The sequence below is a fragment of the Peromyscus maniculatus genome, chromosome 4 (assembly GCF_049852395.1).
Source record: "Peromyscus maniculatus bairdii isolate BWxNUB_F1_BW_parent chromosome 4, HU_Pman_BW_mat_3.1, whole genome shotgun sequence".
Lineage (NCBI taxonomy): Eukaryota > Metazoa > Chordata > Mammalia > Rodentia > Cricetidae > Peromyscus > Peromyscus maniculatus.
The window spans coordinates 11471363-11494767 of NC_134855.1; the positions used below are offsets into that span (position 1 = coordinate 11471363).

The following is a 23405-nucleotide window of genomic DNA, read 5'->3' on the forward strand; positions in this document are numbered from 1 at the left end:
ACCTTGTCTCAAAATAAGCAAAGAAATATATATATATATATATATATATATATATATATATATATATATATATATGCCACAAAGCTCCAATTCTTTGCTAGGCATGCAACTTCACCATTTATTCAAGACAAACAAATCTGTGCATTAACTAATGAGTTGGATGTGCTTGCGTATATGCTAAGAATTCCATCGTGGCTGAGTACCTGATTACAGAACAAAAGGCATCAGCAGTTGTTTTCAGAGTGGAGAAGAGCAGCTGCAGAAACCCGTAGTACAACATGGCAAACACATGTTCAGCCTTAGTTCAAAAGTGTTTTCTTGCCTACAAACCTGAGGACCTGACTTCAGCCCCCAAGAAACTACACCACGACCCTCAACAAAAGCTGGGCATGGCAGCACATACTTGTAATTCCAATGCTGAGGAAGTAGAGACAGGCAGATATTTGGGACTCCCTGACAGAGACCTGCCTTTAAAAGGGTACAGAGTTTCTGAGGAACAGCCCCTTCCCCCTCACACTGCCATATACCTACACACTTAAAATTATGTCCTATCTCAAACCAAAATTCACTTAATGATTTTCTGTGAAACCCAAACCAACAATTTAAACAATCAAACATTTTAACAAAATACCATTAAAGACTGTATTTTGAAGATTGGTATTTACATGATAAAAACAAAGATAGGGAAATATGGTAAGGCTTTGGTTTCTATAACTAAACCATTGTTCCTATAAGAGAATAAGAGTTTGTGTACACAGCACCACTGCAGTTCCACAGAGCGGTCCGAGCAGAGGTTTCGGGCAGCTTTCATTCGCATTGTACAGCGTGTGCAGTGCAGTGCACACACTACATGTTCAAAACCAACACTGCAGTGAGGTCACATGCGGGACTTCATGCTCTGGAACCTTTTAGTGTTGCTGTGTTTTCACAGCCTCCTTACACGCACGTGCAGGAAGCTGTGCTCTAGAGGAATAAAGTAATACCAACTTTTTCTACAGACCAATCTTCTAAAATTAAAAATTCATAAAAACTGGCCTGAGAGATAGCTCAGTAGTACTCCTTTACACGCAGGAGGACCTGGGCTTGGTCCCTGATATCCACGTCCAAAGCAATTGCAACCCCAACACTGCTGAGGTAGACAGGCACATGCCTGGGATTTGCTGGCCAGACAGTATAGCTTAACTGGTGAGCCCTGGGTTCCAATGAAAGACTCTAATCCAGATGAAAGGCTCCTGGGGAACCAGACCCAGGGTGACCTCTGGCCTGCACAAGCACATGTCTAGCTACACCTGCACTTACATGAACACGACTCACATACAATTTATAAAATTACTAAACCAGGATTGAGTCACACTTGTAATCCCAGTACTAGGGAGATTAAGGCAGGAGGACTTCTCCGAGTTCAAAGGCCAGTTTGGGATACAAATTGAATACTAGGCAAGCCTGGGTTACAGAGTTAGACCCTGTCTCAAAAGAACAAAAATACCCATAATAATAATAATAATAATAAGCTAAAACTATACATTTTAACTATAGAAAATTTGTATTTATATTAAAGGAAGAAAATACAATCAGCCCATACTGAAGCATGCTGTAAGTACCAGTAACACCTCAATACTCCCTTTCTGTGCCCAACAAAGCCGAACACGCGGTTTACAAAAAAAAGATGCCTCACTATACTGTAATAGGCTTTAATCATGAACCAATCAAATGTAAGCATCCCAGCCAATAAAAATCCAAAGACCTATCTCATGCAGTAAAATAGGATTCAGCCAATCGGCTGAAACATTATTTTTATGACCAGTGTTTTGCTATCAGGTGAGCCTCTTTTAAATAAGTTTCTGTACTCATCAATGGCTCCCTTAGTTAATTTTTAAAAAAGAGATTCATGGGGTCAAAGGTGAGTGAATCCTGAGGCTTCAGCATGAACCAAGTATGTCTCCAAGTCACAGTGCAGCACACACCTGAGATCTAGCTATACCTGCCACCAACAGATAAAATACAAGATCTACAAACAATGCTGAAAGGATGTCTCCCCGTGGGCACTGGCACAGCCCTATTACACTATGGTGAACAGTTCTGGTCATCTGTGGGCGTGCACTCTGTCCCATGGCTGCAAGCCCAGGGCACCATCAAGAGATACAGCAGCAGGGGCTTTTCAAGTCTCAATGTAAGTAGGAGAGGTTAAGGAACTTGCCTGTAGGACAGGCTCATAGTTAGAGGAGGACACAGTTAGGGTGTGGCAAGGTCCAAGCTGGATGGGATGGACATCTGCTGCATGGTCTCTATAATATTTACTACCAAATCACTGAAACAAAACTAGAAAAGTAAAAGTGTGAAGTGTTTCAGACACTAGACAAGATGCATTCACATATGGGGTAAGAAAAAAAGCCTACAAACTCTTGGGTTTTCACTACAACTACAACACATCTCCAAACAGCAATGTCTCTAGTCATCCAGGGAGGCCATTCTCAGGTCTCGGGAGAGTCCAAGATAATACACCAGGAAGATGTAACTGGGACTGTTTGGAATTAGTCTAGAAAAAGACACTTAACTCTGATAGATACAGGACAAGAGGCAGGGCTACTACCTCCTGCGTTCTTTTTAGCTCACGGGGAGTCTGTGAAGATGGAATACTAATAATTATTAAGTTGTGAGGACATTGAACTATCCCTAAGAAAATTAAGACCATCAGCAGATAATGATTGCTAAGTACTCACTACGTGCCAAGCTCACCTGCATGAACTAGATGGTAGACCAACCCTATGAAAGAACCACCACCATCACCTTACTCTGGAGAGTTGGAGACAGGTACAGAGGGTTTAAATTCTGATCTCAAGTCAGACAGTCAGTAACAAAGCCAGAACCAGAATACAAGCAGTCTGTCCCAGAAGGCACACCATGCAGGACTACCATATCACCCATGAGGTAGACAGTCTGAGATCATTTAACTAGGGATCTTTCCTGATCTAATGAAACCCCGTGAGTCTTTCAGGTCCATAAGCTACTCAGCATCCTCAGCCACCTCCTGCAGAATGGCTCTGGAACTGGCAAGTGCCCAGAGGATTAAAAACCAAGTTTAAAACAAAACCAAAACCACACACATGGTACTCAAGAACAAAACCAACTGATTCAACCAATCAGGGAGCTGAAAGCATAATAGGAGCCTAACAAAGCTGTGACTTCTATGTATCTATCTAGTGGCAAAGAAGCTGTGTCCATGAGTGACCTTCAGAAAGGTCACTTTCCTGGGCCCCATGTCCTTAACTGTTAAAGCCAAAGAACAAAGCCATGAGGGGACAGACCTGTTTCCAATCACCTCAGACCTCAGCTGTCTCTTTTAGCTTTCAATGTGTACTGGTCTATGTTAGCCTGACTTTGAGCTTTCAATCTTCTAAGATGCCTAAAACCTCACCACAAGATGGCTCTTATTTCAAACCTCTGCACTATCTAGGAGGGAGGTATTCCACCCATAACAAAGCCTAAGGATGGCCTTGTTAAGAGCCTAGGAGGGAGGCTTCCACAGAACATCTAAAGGTAGGGAAGGGTACCATTCTTCAGGACGCTCACTCTGCAGGGAAGAAGAGAGACCAAAGCCTTTTGGTGTGCAGTACCCTCTCCCAGCCCAAAGTGCTCACAGAGTGCAGCGCTGTGTCTTGTTGACAATGACAGCCGCCGCGCTCAGCAGTACCATATGGGATCCACAATTTAGCTCCATTAATGCTCTTAATTTGAAGACATCAAGCCCTAATTACACACTGGGTACTAAAAAGGCAAAAGCCTTCCCTGGTGCCAGCTACTTAGTGCTACTCAGTTGCCGTAACAGCTGGCTGAGGTAGACGCAGGCCAAGCAGGCCTGTGAGCTCTCTCAGGTGGAAGAGGCAACTCTAGAGCAGAAGCCCAAGGAACAATAGGCTCCCTCACCAGCATCTACCAGCAGCTCCTTCATTCTTGGCTGTTTTTTTCCTAGCCCGGGAGAGCCTGAAAAGGACACAAGTGCATCAGGACTCTCTATCTACCAGGCTCATGGCATGTGGGGTGGGGAAAAGCGGGCTCACCTCCTGTTCCATGTTGCCGTGCAGCCGAAGGAATTTCAGTGGCCAGGAAGCAGATGGTAGCTGCTCTGAAGTGGGGGCCCCTGAGCGGCAAGACAGGGTGTGAAGGAAGAGGCTGTAGTGGAACTCCACCAGCTCACAACTTGAGAAAAAGACAATCATCTTCTGGTCCTTCTCAAACTACACAAACACATGGGGAAAGTAAGTACATGGCCATAAGCACAGATGCCCTTAAAATGAGCGCGTCTCTAAAGTCCATGTACATGCTGGCCCCGATTTGGAAACACAGTGACACAGGCTTTAATTATTAAAAAATACCAACATTGATATTCCACTCCACAAAGACAACAGAAAGGAAAATGACAAGAGCTCCAACCTCAAAGAGACAAACAAATGTCCTTTAGGGTAAGCTGTCCCTTACACTTCGGGCCTGTCAACCAGCAGTAACCCCCGGCCACAGTCCCAGTGTGCAGTGACTCCTATAGCTACTATCTCATATCTCAGAGTCACCCCATGAATCTGGTAAGCAAATACACCAGGTCTAAGAGTCTGCAAGAAACACCTCACTCCTGCATGCCTCTGTCATCTATGGCATTCCCCTAATGTTAGCTCCAACAAGGTATATTCAAATGTAATGCTATGATCCCCACTGCCCTTAACTCGGGGTTCTTTACCACTGTTTTGGAATTTATAATCTCTCTCTCTCTCTCTCTCTCTCTCTCTCTCTCTCTCTCTCTCTCTCTCTCTCTCTGTCTCAGAACAAAGTTAGCCCCTTCCTTTCTTGTTTTGGGGCTTTACCTCACTGCTATGTTTACCCAGCCCAAATGAAGTATGTGCTACTCCCTAGATGTGGCCAGATCTAAGCCACAGTCCTACCTTGCACTTCTGCAGGATGAAGGCTGCAAGGAAGACAAGGCGCAGCTTGCTGGGAACCAGCACCACATGCTGGTCAAGACTCTCTGGTATGGCAAAGCTGTCCAGCTGGGTATTAGCAACTTCCTTCGGGTTGGGCTGGTCCCAGATTTTGTCCAAGACAGAGATACTGACTGGATTGTGCAAACTGATATCAGCTAGCCGTGTTACACCTTGGACAGTGAAAGGACAAAACAGGTGGTCACGTATGCATCCCAGAGCACTCACCCAGGTCTTTCAGGAAAGTCCAGCATTGACCTACCCTATTGCCATGTTGGTGGGGGTAATCCATAGCCCAATGCCCATCTAGGCTAGCATTTTCTATGCCCTCATCAGATATCTGTACCTCAGTTTACTAAAGGTTCTCTGGTCACCACAAAACCATAGATTAAAATACTTCCATAGACTTCTTGGCTGCAGGCCTTCTTAGGGCCTTTACAAAAAATCGAGGGAATGAAACAATTCCCAAATTTATTTGATCACAGAATCCCTTTCCTGAAGATTATCTCTAAAGACTAATGTTTCTTAGTAACACTTTCAGAGTCACGCAAATGGCACCTAACTATGTGTATCATACTGTGGCCTAGATCAACTAAACCACACGTGGCCATGAAAGCACTGGTCGAATCTACAGTGACTCTTTATGCAGGGTGAAAGAGGTGAAGTGGTTCTGTTTTCTAAGCCTTAGTTTCCCATCTACAAAACAGCCAAGAAATTCTTGCAAGTGTAGAGGAGTCAGAAAGGAGCTAGGGGATGTGGACTCTCAGTGGAAAAGGAGGATGATCACACTAAAACTAGTGCTGAGAGCACAACCTGCACCGTGGGACCTGCTTGTGTCCCACTCAAGCAAACCAAATGGTGGCCAGCTTGCCTCCCGTGCACCCTGGTGTGTGTACCAGCAGCCACTTCTCTCCTCCCAGGTCCCAGGTGCTGGGTATGCAGGACAGAAAAGGCTGTCCCTTACCCAAAGAGCTTAGGGCACCTACTGGCATCAGCCCACAGCTCCTTCTCAACTCACCTTCTGTGAGTGTCGCTGACAGCAAGACATTCTGCCGTTTCTGACACTCAGCATTTACAGCATTCAGAATCACTGTGATGTCCTTCTCAAAACCCAAATCCAATATCCTGAAGATGGAAGAGAAGGACTTTAACCCAGGCAAAGAGGAAACCTGACACTATCGGGCTACAGAATTGTCCCTGAAATGGTAGAACAGCCCCATTCTCCCACCTTCCCTGCTTCCTAGACTCACCTGTCTGCTTCATCCACAACCAGCCACCGTATTCGACTAAAGTGAATGTTCTTCGTGGATTTTATATGATCCACGAGGCGCCCAGGAGTTGAGATAAGGATATTTATGCCTTTGCGGAGTCTGTTTAAATCATGTATCATAAAAAAAAGTATGTCAAACACTGTAGCAACAAAATACAAGCAATAGGCAAAGGAGACAGTCATTCAGTGTCCAGCACAAATGCCGAAGCCTCCAGTGAAAACAAACAGGTGAGATTTCATTCTTCTGTGTATAGAACTGCTAAGATTTAAGCATATGACCCAATGCATTTTTATCTGATTCACCGATCTTTCTAGAACATCCTATATAGATGGGCATCTAGCCAATTTTTTTTTTTTTTTTTTTTAAATTTTGGTTTTTTGAGCTAGGGTTTCTCTGTGTAGCCCTGGCTGTCCCAGAACTCACTCTGTAGACCAGGCTGGCCTCAAATCCACAGAGATCTGCCTGCCTCTGCCTCTCATGTGCTGGGATTAAAGGAGTGCCACACCATTGCCCAGCAAGATCTCCTTTTTAAAGATTTATATACATTACAATTTTTTATGTAGTATATGTGAGTATATGCCACATAAGTCCAAGTGCCCACAGAAGCCAGAAGATGCCCATGAGTTGAAATAACAGGCAACCTATAAGCCACCCAACATGGCACTGAGGACTAAACTCTGGTCCTCTGGAAGACTAAGTGCTCCTGACTGCTCTCCAGCCCCTAATTTTGTGTGTATGTACACTTGGGTGCCCATGGAGCCCAGAGGGGGCAGAGATCCCTTTGATCTGAAGTCACAGGTGTCTGTGAGCCACCTCCTGTGGGTGCTGGAATCCAAAACCACAGTAAACACTCAACTTCTGAGCCATCTTTCCAGTTCCCTAGCCAGTTCTTTAAGGCCTCTGTACCAGAGAACCAGGTGAACAGATATATATATGTTAGGACACACATTCTGACTGTTTGTGAGGACACACATTCTGACTGTTTGTGAGGACACACATTCTGACTGTTAAGACACACATTTTGTTAGGACGTTTTTCTCATATTGGGCCCTCTGGGTAGCTGTCATAAAATGGGTATGAGCTTTGCCTCATAGATGATGTAGACTAAAGCTTTCTTTTTTTTAAACTTATTCTTGGCTAATTTAAGGATATATACAATGTATCTTAGTCATACCCACCCCCCACTCTCCATTCCCTTTCCCCTCCAAACTTCCCTTAGCATATCCTTCCCGTTCTTTAAAAAAATGATTAACTTTCCTGTTCCGCAAACAGTCATAATCCCATTATTCTACAGCAGAAGACTGAACACAATCTTGCTTGGCTAGGTTTTCTTGTTTTCAGTCAAGTGTGGCAACCGCCTACGCTTTGGCTATGGAATAAAGGATAAAGAGTGTGCAACAACATATGTACCTTTGGACAGAGGGTCTATGACAATTTTTGTCACTTCCAGCAGGAAACTAAAGTACAATGGCTGAAGCTCTGGCCATGATCCAAGGCTATGAGGAACCCTTGTAAATGGAAGGCTCCACAGGGACACAAAAAGATGGAGAAGCCACAACCTGGCCCCTGTTGCTGTTGTTTATAGCTGAGTCCAACCTGACCAACGTCCTTAAGTGTCAAGCTTTATGTTCACTCTCAAGTTACAGACAATTCAAAGAGCTGGTATAACTGCTAAAGTGCTATTTACCCATCTAACAATTTTCTTTTCTTTTCTTTTTTTGTTTTGTTTTGTTTTGTTTTTTCAAGACAAGGTTTCTCTGTGTAGTTTGGTGCCTATCTTGGATCTCGCTCTGTAGACCAGGCTGGCCTCGAACTCACAGAGATCCACCTGGCTCTGCTTCCCGAGTGCTGGGATTAAAGGCGTGCGCCACCACCACCTGGCCCATCTAACAATTTTCTAATGACATCCATTGCAAGTTCCAGTGCAGAACTGAGAATCAAGGCACTAAGGTTGTGCTAAGCATTAAGGAAATTATCACTCTGCTTGTTGTTGCTGTTGGTTTTGAAGACAGAATCTCAATGTAGCTCAGGCTAGTCCTGAACCCAGTATGTAGCTGAAGCTAGCCTCGAAACTCCTGATCTCCTGCCTCAGCTTCCCAGTGTTGTGATTACAGATGCAGGCCAGAAGTCCCCACCTATCTTCTTATTTTTACAAATCTAAACAGCAAAACCAGTTCTCAATATGCACCAAAGGGAGTCACATGCAGGGGTGCACACCAAACAAGTGCCCTGTGGGGCCCCAGTGGGTGGGTTAAGCAGGTTGCAGCACTGTCACTAACTATATCAGAAGGGAATCTGAGATAAACAGCACTGTCTCGAGGTGTCTGCTGAGCTGGCCTGTCTCTGTATGTGGGGACCAGGAGACACAGTAGCAGAGGAGGCTCTCTTGCCTTCCAAAGAACCAAGTGTTACTGAACAAGACAGCAGAAAAAACTCCAAGAGGAATACACAAACCCATTTCCTCCTACCTAGCCTTTTCTGATTTCCTCTTCTCTCCGCCCATCAACACTCCAGGAACAATCCAGGTGAATGGCTACACAAAAATACCAGATCACAATCAACATAAAGCAAGCCCCTCTCCTAGAAGCAGAGCTGATCCTAAGTTCCTAGCATAAGCCCGTGTGCAGCAGGGAGCACTTGGGCTTTACAATGTGTGAGGAGTTTCTGCGAAATGCAGTCTGGTGGCACTGAGGTACCTGGCGTCATGAGCTGCAGTGCTAGACCAGAAGTACTGTCAAGACAAATGTGAGCTTGTAAAAAAATCTAAGTAGTCCTCCACCCCGCAATGTTTTTCCTCATGGTGTCCAAATAGAAAATATATTTCAGGTAAGCTCACTGTTTTGCAAGGGGGGTACTAAGCAATGCACTCCCCACTCACTACTAGAGGACAGAAAGGAAAAACAGACTCCCGGTCAACTTTTGTGGGCACTGAACCTTGGCTTGGCTGTCTTCTCTCTCCTGAACGTCCTTACAAGTTCTTGCTGCTTTCCACTGGTTATCTGAGGGTTGGGCCTCTAAGTCACTTCAAGTCAAGTGCACCAACAATTAACACTTAACCTCTAGCAACTACTAGCCAGAGTTATTAGATGGGCGGTGGTGGTGCATGCCTTTAATCCTAGCACTCGGGAGGCAGAGGCAGACTGATTTCTAAGTTCAAGGCCAGCTTGGTCTACAGAGTGAGGTCCAGGGCAGTCAGGGCTACATAGAGAAACCCTGTCTCAAAAAACCCAAACAGTTATTGAGGTCTGCCAGTGAAACCTACCAGCTGCTCTTAGGGAGCCCAGAGGCACACTGGGAAGATGAGACAGGAGCCATTCTCACTTTCTGAAAACCGAGACCGTGCCACACGGCTCTTCTCCCAGTGTCAGGAAGGAAGACAGCACTGCCTCACGGCTTCGCTTACCTTGAGCAGCTTCTGGACGGTGTCAAAGCTTTGCAGAGCCAGCTGTAAGTGTTAAAAGGTGGAGACAGTGAGCAGGGCCCTTGCTTCCTTTTTATACTTTTTAAGAAAAGACCATCTAAACTGATCAGGGTACAACCCTAGACCTCAAGGCTTAGGGCAAGTAATCCTACATAGAGAATCCGCCCTGAAAATACTCTCTTCTCAAACAGGCTTTGCAATCTGTCAGTTTAGGGTATGAGGGTGAAGACATCACATATATTTCTTACACATACAAAAAATAGTGTTTTGTGCTCCCTCTGCTGGCTCAAATTCCCAAAGTGTCACACAGAGAAGTTCAAGTCTAGAACAGTGGCCTGACAGGCACTTAGGGAACTTGGCCATCCATGTCTTAAGACTGCAGCAGGCTATCTGAAGATAGAGGTGATCATTCCTAAGTTTACAAAACAAATCCAGGGAACCCAATGGATATAGGACAAGTAAAATTAATGTAGGTGGCAGTCATTAAACACCATCAAAATAGTACAGAATCCTGTCCAAGGTTATGTGTTGTCACCACATGTTTAGTGTGCGTGGCATTCCAGCAAAGTGACAAGCTTGCTGCTGAAAACATTTCAATGTGCCTCCCTGAGTGTGCTCCTTCCTGGGACAGAGTAGAGAAAGGACAGAGCAGGCTGTATGAAAGGCTGACCAGAGGGGCTGGCTCAGCAGTTAAGAACACTTGGTGCTCTTGCAGAGGACCCAGATTCAGTTCCCAGCACTCACAGTGGCTCAAAATCACTTCTAACCTCAGTTTCAGGGATCTGACACTTTCTTCTGGCCTCCATGGACTCTGCACACATGTGGTTCACAGGCAAAACACTGATATATATGAAAATTAAAAAAAAAATCTTGAAAGAAAGAAAAGCTGTCTAGAAATTTCCATTTTCCTGTAAGTTCTCCATGGAGACATTTGAAATTGCCTCTGTGGACAGAGGTGATTTCTACTTAATGTTCATGAAGAAGTAAGAATTAATAGCAGCAGTAGCTTCATTAAAAAAAAAAGAGTTCAGTTTTATATCCAAATGTTTTCAGTTACTTTTTAAAAAATATTTAAAGTATAAAAATGCAATTCTTTGCCAAGCAGTGGTGGCCCACACCTTTAATCCCAGCACTCGGGAGGCAGAGGCAGGTGGATCTCTGTGAGTTCAAGGACAGCCTGGTGTATAGGGTGAGTTCCAGAGAGAAAGCCTATTTCAAAACAACAACAACAACAACAAAAAACACAAAACAAAAAACCCAGTTCTTTTAATTCCTTCTGAAGGGTCATTAATTTAAGTATCACTAGTTTTTTAGACAATGAAGAAATGTCTTCCCATACCTAGCTCATAATGTCTCATAAAGAGCACTTAAACCTTCCCCCTTGACAGCAATCAGCAGAATGGTTCCTGGGAGGAAATGTGAGGGAAAGCATGCACAGTGGCCTGTTCAGCAGGGAAGGGAGTGGGGAAAGCACTTCAGGTCAACAGGCCATCACCGTGCACACACAAACCTCCCCCTACAAGCCAGCTGCTTACCTCTCTGGTGGGCACTAGGACCAAAGCATAGGGGCCGTCACTGCGCTGTTGAGAGAAAAGGAAATACCAATGAGGAGAGTGCCAGGTACAGGCTGAGGTAGGAGAGTTCTACGTTTCCAGTTCCAGGCCAGCTTGAACTATATGAGATCCTGTCTCAAAGGAAAGATAGAAGGAGGGAGGGAGGAAGGGAGGGACGGAGGGAGGGAGGGAAGGAGGGAGGCAGAAATAAAGAAAGAAAGGAAGGAAGGGAGGGAGGGAGGGAGGGAGGGAGGGAGGGAAGGAAGGGAGGGAGGGAGGGAGGGAGGGAGGGAGGCAGAAAGAAAGAAAGAAAGAAGGAAGGAAGGAAGGAAGGAAGGAAGGAAGGAAGGAAGGAAAGAAAGAAAGAAAGAAAGAAAGAAAGAAAGAAAGAAAGAAAGAAAGAAAGAAAGAAAGAAAGAAAGAAAAAGAAAGAAAGAAAGAAAGAAAGAAAGAAAGAAAGAAAGAAAGAAAGAAAGAAAGAAAGAAAGAAAGAAAGAAAGAAAGAAAGAAAGAAGGAAATTTCACGAGGAGGACCAACGAAGGTCAAACTGTGACAGAGATTTATGTGTGGCTAGCGAAAATCATCAGAAAATATGAAAGAAAAGGAGGAGACAAGAATGCCGGTTACAGGGGGCTGGAGAGATGGCTCAGTGGTTAAGAGCACTAACTGCTCTTCCAGAGGATCCGGTTCAATACCCACCACCTACATGACAGCTAACTGTCTATAATTCCAGATCTAAGGGGATCTATCACCTTCTTCTGATCTTTGTGGGCACTGAACACATACGGCACACAAGAGATAGTACACAGACATACAGCCAACACACCCATGCACATAAAATAAAAATAAATATTGAAAATTTTTTTTAAAAAAAGAAAGAAAGCCCGCTACACCTATGATGACAGACTACTGTGCCCCACTCTATTGAATAGGAGGAAGAAATGTGTACAGAACTGGAAAATGGAAAACAAAATTATAATCACAAGAAGATGATGCTAGTTTATCTTAGATGGGGGAAACTATAACAGAGTCAGTAAGGAATTTCAGTTAAGTAGCTGAATGCAAAACATAAAAATCAATAGCCAATGGGGACTGGAGAGAGAACTCAGTGGTCAGAGCACTGGCTGCTCTCCAGAGGACCAGGATTCAGTTCCCAGCACCCACATGATGGCTCACAACTGTCTATAACTCTAGTTCCAAGGGATCCAAGACCCTCTTCTAGCCTCTACAGACAATGACACACATGATGTACAAGCGCATATGCAGATAAAATACACAACACTTAAAAACAAAAACCTAGCCGGCGGCGGAGGCAGTGGTGGCACACACCTTTAATCCCAGTACTGGGGAAACAGAGCCAGGTGGATCTCTTGTGAGTTTGAGGCCAGCCTAGTCTACAGAGCAAGATCCAGGACAGGCACCAAAACTACACAGCGAAACCCTGTATTGAAAAACAAAAACAAACAAAAAACAAACAACAACAACAACAAAAAAAAAAACCCAAAAATGCTAAGTGAGGCATGGTGGAGCACACCTTTAAACTCATCACTTGGGAGTCAGAGGCAGGCAGATCTCTGATTTTGAGGCTAGTCTGGTCAGTATAGTGAGTTCCAGGTCAGCCAGGGCTACATAGCAAGACCCTGTCTCCAAAACCAACAAGAAGCCGGGTCAGGTGTAGTAGCATACACCTATATTCCTTCATAGCATTCAGGAAGCCAGAGCAGTGCAGCAGGAGAGTGAATCCTAAGCCCTCCAGGATTATGTATCAAGACTCTATCTCAAAGGGAAAAACAAATAAATAAAATAAAGGAAAACCAATCAAAATTCAATGTCTTCCAATATAAAAAAATAGAAAATGTAGCCAGGTGGTGATGGTGTACGCCTTTAAACTCATCACTTGCGAGTCAGAGGCAGGCAGATCTCTGAGTCTGAGGCCATCCTGGTCTACAGAGTGAATTCCAGGACAGCCAGGGCAACACAGAAACCCTGTCTCAAAATGTAAAATAACAACAAAAACAAACAAACAAACAAAAATATTAGAAAATGTAATGAACAGACAACTTCACCCAATGGCAATAACAACAACAAAAGTTACAAATATTAGATGTGAAATCTATGAGGCATGATGGTTGATGTTTATGTAGGAAGCTGAGGAGAGGGACCTGAGTCTGTGGCAGGCCTGGACCACACAGGGAGAAACTTTTTTAAAAAAAGAGAAAATTCTCAAATCTATATGAAGAATAATTAAAACATATCTGAGGGGCACATTTTTTTTTTAAAGGAAAGATATACCTTCTCCTTAGAGAAGATTCAATTTCATAGTGACTGCTCCCTAAATGAGTTCAGGATTGTAATGCAGTTCTAACAAATGCCAGAGGGAATGTGGGCAGCAGAGCTGCACACAGACAATTCCAAGGTAAGCATCTTTAAAAGTGCAAAAGCCACTAAGATATTTGTGGGAAACATATCCCCCATGAAGTAACCTGCAGCAGTCACAAGGTAGCACTGGCACGCAGAGGTCACAATAGCAACTGGGGTCTGGGATAAAATCACATACAGAAAGACTTGTAAAGCAGCTGGCCGGGCATGGCCAACCAAATACCACACTGCTGGCAGGCACACACTGGTAAAACCCTTAACAGATCAACTTTGGCATTAGCTATTAAAACACAACTACAAATCCCACTTCCAGGAATTATTCCTACATGTCCACATGTGTGTAAAGGAGCTAGAGACTATTTCACAGATGTGTTGTTTTCTGGACATAATGTCTAAATGCCACTTGCCAATACAGCCATGGCTCAGTATTTATGGCACAAACACAATGGGAAGCAGAGGGAGAGGCAGGGATCTGAGCTAAAAGAGACCCTGTCACAAAGCAACAATACAAGCAAGCAAGTACAACCACGGCAGGCCAGTGTGGCACAGTGAGAAACCAGCCAAGGCACGACAAGGACAGCGCAACTGCAATCCCAGAAGGACAGAGTAAGGGTGGCTTTGACCACACCCTGGATCAAAAGGGCAAATGACATCATATAAACGTCTGTGTCCTCATCACAACACAGAAAGAAATGACTCCACATAAAAGGGCAAAGAGGAAGTATGCGGTCAGTCCTGTTTGATGGATATGACAGGCTGTCCCTGGAAAGAGACATCCTTGTGTCAGGAGGCATACTGAACCTCTGGAGAAGTTGAGGCTTTGTTTCCACCCTACAGATCCTTGGAATTCTTTGAATATTTTACTTTTTAAGACATGTTGTATCTAAACAGCAATAATAAAAATCCAAAGCAATGTAGAGAAGGTACTATGTCAATGGTGCCTTTCTCATCAAGGGCTCAGAGGGCATGACGAGCAACTTTTGAGAGTGAAGGATGGGCTCAGCAGCAAATCCAATTAGAGTCTGGTTCTCATGTTCTGCATTGGAAACATTTACTCAGGAGAGGAGGATTTAGAATTCAAACCAGAGTAGTCTATACTCAGCACCAACTTTGTGAGACTGTACTGGAGCCCCAGAGAGGAACAGTAAACATGCTAGTACAACAGGATTAATGTGCCACCATGTGATGATAGGAGACTCTGACATTTCAAAAGGTGTTACTACACAGACAAGAAGAAAGAAACATCAATTCCTCACAGGGCGTGAGGATGCGTGAAGCAGGATGGATGTGATGTTAAATATCAGAGCCAAAGCCAAAATAACGGGGAGAGAGCAGACACTAAAGGTGCCTACTCCATGCCAGCCCCTTGGCTGGGAACAGGCCAGGGTCCAGGACTAGCTGCTTATGGCTTCTAGGTCACATCATTTTATGATGAATTACAAGGGGCTACACTGAATACAACTAGAAAAAGTGAATTAAATTGAGCCTTACAGGGGATAGATGGCTTAGCAGTTAAGAGGCTTGCTACTCTTGCAGGCAGACAGACAGACAGACAGACAGACAGACAGACAGACAGACACACACACACACACACACACACACACACACACACACACCCTGTGCACACAAGGTGGCTCACTGTAATCCTAGTTCCGGGGATCTGACACCCTCTTCTGACCTCCACAGGAACCAGGCATTCATACATGCAGACAAAACACCCATACACATACAATAAAATATGTAAATCTTCAAATTGGAGCTTATAAAAACTTGTTTTTCTTTCTTTCTTTTTTTTTTTTTTTTTTTTTTGAGACAGGGTCTTGACTGTATAGGTCAAGCTGTCTTTTAACTACCATCCTTCCAAGTGTTGGAAGTACAGAAATGTGTCTCCATGTTCAGTTTGGAAAACCATTTTTTGTTTATGGTTTATTTATTTGTTTTTATTTTTTTAAGGGTGAGATTTGGCCACAAATATTAGCAAGTTATATTCATTCTTCTCTGACTACATGCTAGGGACAAGGCTATGCACTGTATATGAATCGGCTCTCCGTAAAGTTCTTAGTGGGGGAAAGTCATTTACCCTTAGAAAATAGAATTCCTCACTTACCTAGCTCAGAGAAAAACTTAACAATTTGCTGACCCATACACATATACAGTGTCTTAGTTTCCTTTCTACTGCTGTGATAAAAAACACCAACAAAAACAAGTTGGCTTAATTTACAGTCCACCATGAAATGAAGTCAAGGGAGGAACCTGGAGGCAGGAGTTGACGCAGAGGCCATAGAGGAATGTTCCTCATGGTTTGCTCAGCTTCCTTTCTTATAGCACCCAGGACCACCTATCTAGGGTTGGCACCAACAAGTGGACTGAGTTCACTCATGTCAATAACTAATCAAGACAGTGCCCCAGAAACTTGCCCACAGGCTAATCTGATGGAAGCAATTCCTCTACTGAGATTCCTTCTTCCCAGATATGTCTAGGTTTGAGTCAAGTAGACAAAAACAATCAGCACATATGTGTACACACACACACACACACACACACACACACACACACACACACACACACATACACACACACACACACACACACAGAAAGCACTAAATGGACATTAGATTTGAGGGGGGAGGTTGGGAGGTAAAAGTAGGGGGCACAGGTAGGAGGAAAAACCAGATCCAAACATTATATGCATGTAAGATATAATATATTAGGTAAAATATTTAATTTTAAAAATTGCCAAGAAAGACATGGTGGCATGTGTCCACAATGGTAGTACTTGGAAGACAGAGGCAGGAAGATTAAGAGCTCAAGTTTAGCTGCATGAGACCCATTCTCAAGTGACAAAGAAGCCCACAATTTACTACTACTGTCATCCCAGTTGGCTATGAGCCACAGGACAAACCATCATTTGTGAAAGCGCAGTCACAGCATGCAGCTCTGCAGCCTGCATTTCTTCAGCTAACACAGCAGGAACACGTGTTCAAATCTACAAAGTTATAAACTCCACTTTTAAACAAATTGTAACCTATTCATTTTGAAAGCTCAGGTTTTTACAAAAAAAGGGAAAATGGACAAGTTATACAATTAACTCTGACAGTCTCAATTTCTATGTATCATCGTTCAAACTACAGAATAATTAGCAAAACCAGGAAATGAGCACCGACTCACTCTTCACCCACAGCCCTCGTTCAAATCTCATCAAGTGACCTCTAGGTGAAGTGTTCACCCTGACCCCGCGTGTGTCACCGCCATGCTTCCTTTGTCAGGCTCTGTCTGGGACAATTCTTCAGTATTTTTCTTTTATGCCATCAACATTCTCAAAGACTGCCGGCCAGGAATTTTCGCAGAGCACCCTTTAATTGGTTTTGTCTCATGTTTCCTTGAGATTAAATTCACTTTAGGCAAACAACAACAACAAAAACAAACCACACAAATAACATGTCCTTCTTAAGACTGGCTAAGGAGTGGCGGGCGGGGCTTCCTGTTACAGTTACCGTCTTTCCCATCTGTTCAGAAGTTCCTGTGTGGACACCTGAAGGCCACAGAGACACCATTTCTCATCTTACTGTCAACTGCTCACTTCGGCCTCTGATGACCCATGCCAAGTGTGGCTATTTCAGTTCCTCAATTCTCTTCTAGTTATTGATTCAGTCATTTACCTAAGGATCTGCTGCTCTACAATGCAACAGCACGCTACTGCGTTCCGATCAGTTAGGTTTGAAGTGAGACCTCTGTCAGTGAGTACTCACCCAACACCCTATTTCTGATCTCACCATTGTCTCTCACGGGAAAGTAATGGCACTGCACCTGTGAGAAAGTTTGGGCTAGAAGATGAAGTCTGTGCCCACACTTACAACAGCCAACTGGACTTCTCAATCCAAAGTTAGCTAGTCTTTAACCGGGCATTAACCATGTTTCACAACTAAGAACAAATTCTAGGTAATGCTGACTATGTAGCAGCCTGACTGCTAAACCCACTGATTGGCACTGATTTCCAAAGCCAGGACTGATAAACCACCATGTTAAATACAAAGTCCATGTTAAATACAAATGCTCTCCTCATTCAAAAGTAAACACACTAACCTGTAAGGTTGTAAATTAATTCCGCATGATGTACAACAGATGCTCAAGATATGAGAATATATGGACAGGGGCCAATCAAAGCATGTTAGAATATTTCCCTACTAGTAATCCTGTAGGAGGTCCAATGCTGGGTACTGTGTAAGACAAAGGGGAAGGCCCCCAAACAGGGCAGGAGCTAGCAACAAAGCTTCACCACAAATCATGGCCCAGATGACAGTCACAGAAATGAGGTGGGAATCTATGCCCACCGGTACTTCTATGTGGCCTTGGCTATTTTACTTGCCTACACCACTAGGATCATAGTAACCTCCATAACTTCATGGCAGAGGATGGGGAGTCAAGAAAATGACATGTGAACAGCAGTTGGCACATCTGGCACACTGGAAGCCGCCTTCTACCCACATGCCCTACACAGTGGTGACTGTAGTGTTTATTCCACTCCACTCTTGGCAAGCTCACACTTGATTCGATAGGAAGAGAGAAAAAACAATGCCATGTGCAGACAGTCTACAACTCTAGTATTACCACCACGTTTCAGCAGCATGGGTACAACAGAGCACAGTAAAGAAATACATTTTCTGCTCACCTGTATTTTTGATGTCAGTGCTTGAAGGGACTGGACCACAGGGATGCAATAGGCAAGAGTTTTACCTTTTAAAAGAGAGTGACATCAGTGGGGATGCAAACAGGCTCTGCTTTCTGTAAATAATGCTACATCTGGGAGAAGGTAAACTGCATGCTCTACATCTAAGGCACTTCACCTGTCTGCCACGACTCCTAACTTTGCTTTGTAATTTAGTACTTCAAAAATCCCTGAAGCTTCAGCTCCTTAGGTCATCAACAAGGGAGGTAATGATGTTTCTCAAATTAGACACAAGCTCAGCCTGACAGTCGTCTGTGGAAGCTAGGAGATGGCTGCTCTGAGGTTCTCCCTTGGCTAAACAGCTTCTGTAGTGCTGGTGTGCCAAGTGTGAAGCCAAGCCAGCCCCTGAAGACAGAGAAAGATTAAAGGAAGCTGTGGGCTTCTCAACATGGCTCAGCTGGCAAGAAGGCAAGAGTGGATCAGAAGAGTAGACTAGGGAGAAAATGGTCTATCCCTGACATCGACTGTGCTCAGGCCAGAACTGCTTTCAAGCCATAAACATTAACTCCATCCAGAGTGAAGACTGACTGGCCACTCTGGCAGCAGGCACATAGAAAGCAGCAGAGCTCAACTATGAATACCCACCCATCACTACTGACAACAGCAGCATCACCACCTTCCTTCATCTGTAACAACTTCAGGCCTCCCATCAAAAGCAAGCATGGCCACCCTCCCCAGACAAGACAAAACCGACTCTGCCACCACAGACACATCCCTGAAGAGCCTAGCCCATGATGATGGGCTAGGTGCCATGGAATAAGGGGCAGGGTAATCAGCAACTGACCTGAGCCCGTCTGGGACCGCACAAGGGCATCTCTGCCTTCCAGCAGCACTGGGATACTCTGCTTCTGAACACTGGGGCACCCAAAAGAGAGAACACACCTTTTCTTTATCACACAGCTCAGTCATGCATGCAGACACGGTTTACTTGACATACAAATACCCTGTGTTTGGCTCTGCCTACTTCATTGAGAGAAAGTGCTGAGAACATTCTGGTGATCCAAATGAACTTTTTAAACTCCTGGAACTTGACTGAAAGTGGGGAAGCAAGCTAGAGATTGGCTGCAATATTAAAAATTAAAAAAAAAAAATTGTCAGGGCACAGCGGTGCACGCCTTTAATTCCATCACTCAGGAGGCAGAGGCAGGCGAATTTCTGAGTTTGAGGTCAGCCTGGTCTACAAAGCGAGTTCCAGGACAGCCAGGACTACACAGAGAAACCTTGTCTTGAAAAAAAAAATTGGGCATACCAACAAATCAGAGTCACTCTCATAAAGTATACTACACACCTTCCTGCCTGTCGTGTGACATGTGATTGGCAACATGTAACACAGGCAAGATTTCCAAACAGAAAAGCAAAATGAGGCTTGCAGGTCACCCAACTAGCAACAGCAGCTCCCTCTGAAAAATTGTCACACACACTGAGAACACTGTCAACACGTACATTAAATCCCAAGTCCAAAATGGACAGAGAACTCATTTAAATTTGGTTGCGCCAACAAGAAAACCAAGCCAGGCATGGTGCATATGCCTTTAATCCTGACATTTGGGAAGCTGAGACAAGAGGAAAATAAGTTTGAGCCAGCTGAGCTGGGCTCTAAGACTGTCTCAAAAACAAAAGCAAAACACAATGGAAAAGCTGGTGTTCTTTATTCTTCTGTACTCTTGCTTCTTACTTATGCAAAGTGAACTGTGACTATACAGCTCACTGCTCACACTTTAACTCTGAATTTCTCTTTTAAAAGTGTCTCCAGTCAGCAAGCATTTAGAATACCTTTTCAGTATCCCACTATACCCAAGCAAAATTTACTCCCATTTTCTGACTGACCTTATTTGTATTGCTAAGAACTAACATGATCAAATACTGTATTTTGGCCCAGGTCATTTTCAGAGACGCCCTGATGGCAGATGTCCTAAGCCAGCTGTCTTGCAGTAGGGAGCTGAGTGCAGAAATGGAAAGGAACCCGGTCTGCCTACAAGCAGGTGGGGAGCCCCACGGGCTATGTCAAGCCCTCCAGCAGTTTGTGCTGTTCCACAAATGTGCTCTGTCCTCCATGGACAATTGAGATTTCATTTGTATATACTCACGAAACCCTAAGAAAAATCAAGAATAGCCTTAGCCTCTTACCTGGTCATAGTTGACATTTTTAAGACTGTATTTATTGTGGATATCTAAAAGAGAATAGGAAAGTAAGTATTTATCAATTTAATGCAAATATATTCAATGACATAAAGACAAAATGCTGGAGTGACAACAGCACTTGACGTTTATGACCAAACTAAACTCCACTAGCCCAGGATTTCCAACTGGAGGGTAGTTCTGCCCTCTACCCTACACAATCTGGAGGACTTGGGGTTCTTAGAGCTGGGTTCCTAATTTGTAGAATTAGGGTCCTATTACAAACTGACAATGCACAAGGCAAGCCTCACAACCCATCACCTAACCCCACACACCTGAGCCACAACACTCAGGCTGAGAATCAATCCTACACAGCCCACCAGAAAGAAGAGGCCAATGGTGCCCAGCTGACAAGGGAATCCAGGCTTGCAAGGGAAGGTGTTTGTCTCTCCTTTTTCACATAACTAGAAAACTCACTCATGGCATTAAACAAAGGGGGGAAGTAAGATGCCCATTTGCTCACTGAAAACACACTTTAAGCAGCCTTTTCTACCTTCATTCTCCAAAAATGTGCATGACCCTTGACAATAAGAGCCAGCTTAGCTCCCTTCCCAAGGCCACAGAGACATCGGCCACCAGTTTCACCACATCTCCCAGTAATTAGAAAGCTGCTTTAAGCCGGATAAATGAAGTCTGGAACAGAAACTAAACTGGGTGAGGAAAGTCAGCACTTCTTAAAAATCACAGGGGATAGAAAGGAAAGTGAGGACGGCAACCCGTGCTGCCATCAGGGAGCCCATCACCTGAGTTCACTCCAGTAGCCAAGGGCAGACACAGACTGAACAAGAACCAGACCACCAGAGCAGGCTGCGATACTTACTAGGTGTGGGTGGAGGTCCAGCTCCTGGAAAGCTTCTGGAGAGAACACTTGCTCTCGAGGCTGCTTCACTACAGCTCTGCAGAGGAAAGACAAAGTATGCATCAGTGCCAAGGTGGCAAAGGAAAAGGCGGCATCCGTGACTGCTCAAACCCGAGGCACACCTGCACCGCAAGACACACCTGCGGAGTTCTGGGATCTCAGGATTGTTTTTAAACAGAGACGAAGTCTTGATGCATGGCCTCTCTTGTCTTCCATTGCCTATACTGTTCAAGGACTTCTTTGGAGGAAACATTTTGTGTGCACCTCCCTTAAATGTTCTTGGAGTTTCTTTATCACTGGTTTTCTTGGCTGAAAGAGAGGATGCTTCCTTCCTCCGTTTTGTTGGTGGAGCATCACTGGACACTTGGTGCTTTCTCTTGGTAGCCTCTGTTTGCTACGTTGTTCCCCAAAGGAAAGATCAAGAAGAGGTGCATTAGTCCATGAAGACAATCCTCAGAGTGAAGCCTGACTGCCCACAGAATGTATCTCTTCCTGCAGAGATCATTATGCCCCATATGCCAACCATCAGTTTAGGGTTTACAACCAGACTCTGGCTTCGTCTGAAATGGGGGGGTGGAGGAGGGGAGAGACAATCTCAGTCCATTCATCCACAAGACCTCCATCCATCTAAACTGTTAAGTCACCCAAGATGAGAGTGGGGATCAGGAAGAGAGAAGTGTCCTGCCAGCTGACATTAACCAATTCAGTCTATTCTAAGGGAAGCAAGAACCTATCTTAGGAAGCACGCATGCTTACTAGTCAAACCACACCCCTACGAGCCCGTTTTGTGTGAGCACAGAGGCACACAGGGAAATGAAATCTGCTCTTTTCTACCAATAAAGGATGGTAAGAAGAGAATGAAGAAGCGAATGGGAGGCTGAATCCTAGCTCATGCCCAGGAAGCGGAAACTGTCATTACTGTTCTTCCCTAGGGCTTGGATCTGTCATCCTCTCCCCTCAAGCTGCTCAGATTCAGATGGTCTGGAGTCAGTTCCTATTTGCCATCCCCACTCCAAATGAGAGTGCCGCTCCATCCATCACTTCCATCGTATTGTTTCCAACCCTCCTCGCTTCAGAGTCCCTGCCTGACTGCTGATCATAGACATACACCATTAGGCACTTCTTGCCTGTTGCTTATTCTCACAACACAAATGTAATTAAATGCATGGTGCCCAAGCTTTCCCTAGAGCACTGGTTCTCAACCTTCTGGTCACAACTCCGGGGTCAAACAACCCTTTCACAGGGGTCACATATCAGATATCCTCCATATCAGATATTTACATTTTGATTCATAACAGTAACAAAATTATAGTTATGAAGTAGCAACAAAATAATTCTATGGTTGGGGGGTCACCACAACATGAGAAACTGTATTAAAGGGTCGCAGGCCAATCTCAGGTTCAGGAAGCTTTTCTACTAAGACAAGACCTGCCTCCTTGAGGATCCAGGTACCAGTCTGAAGAATGCTGCTGCAGCAAAGCGGAGCAAGCTTATGGCTTCCTTTACACACCTCTCGTTTTCCCTTCTTTGGACTAAACATACCAGGCAGTACACAGACCCTAGACACCACAGCATCCTACCCACCCTTTACGGGTGAGTCAAGGTCTCTCTAAAAGCAAGTATCAGAAGCTAGCAAGTTGGCTCTCACATACAAGCCCAGCACCCAGGAGACTAAGGCAGGACGACTGCTGAGTTGAGGCCAGCCTAGACCACAAAGTGAGTTCCAGGACACCGGGCTGTAGAGTGAGACCCTGCCACAAACAAACAAAACAAGTGCTTGGAGTGAACTCAAGAAGCAGGTTCTTCACCGCTGTTAGGCTAATCTGCAGGGAGATCTAGGAAGCCTCCAGAATACAACCTCTACCCATCTTCTCAGCTTCAGGTTCACCTTTACCTTTTGCAAGTTTTTCTTAAATTCCCAAAATGTACCATGCTCTTCCATGAAAATAATGCTGAGATGCTTGATTAACTATACCCTATTTGGTTAGAAAAATATCATAGTTAAGGTTTTTGAAGGCTATATATCAAAATGTTAAGTTATTTCTGGGTA

At 44.4% G+C, this 23405-nt stretch overlaps 1 protein-coding gene across 3 annotated transcripts in view; it reads right to left on the reverse strand.

The window, feature by feature from the left end:
• The window catches only part of Ddx31 (DEAD-box helicase 31), a 68529-nt gene that overhangs the window by 42767 nt on the left and 2357 nt on the right, over positions 1-23405 (reverse strand). For all 3 annotated transcript variants that reach the window (XM_006983368.4, XM_042275028.2, XM_042275029.2), the window contains exons 2-13: positions 21496-21749; positions 21317-21392; positions 20446-20489; positions 19103-19173; positions 18262-18326; positions 11195-11239; positions 9642-9683; positions 8707-8771; positions 6218-6337; positions 5986-6092; positions 4932-5140; positions 4059-4235 (exon numbers count right to left, since the gene is read on the reverse strand). In XM_006983368.4, coding sequence (XP_006983430.2) covers positions 4059-4235; positions 4932-5140; positions 5986-6092; positions 6218-6337; positions 8707-8771; positions 9642-9683; positions 11195-11239; positions 18262-18326; positions 19103-19173; positions 20446-20489; positions 21317-21392; positions 21496-21749 — 1275 coding nt within the window. The remainder of the gene's footprint in view (positions 1-4058; positions 4236-4931; positions 5141-5985; positions 6093-6217; positions 6338-8706; positions 8772-9641; positions 9684-11194; positions 11240-18261; positions 18327-19102; positions 19174-20445; positions 20490-21316; positions 21393-21495; positions 21750-23405) is intronic.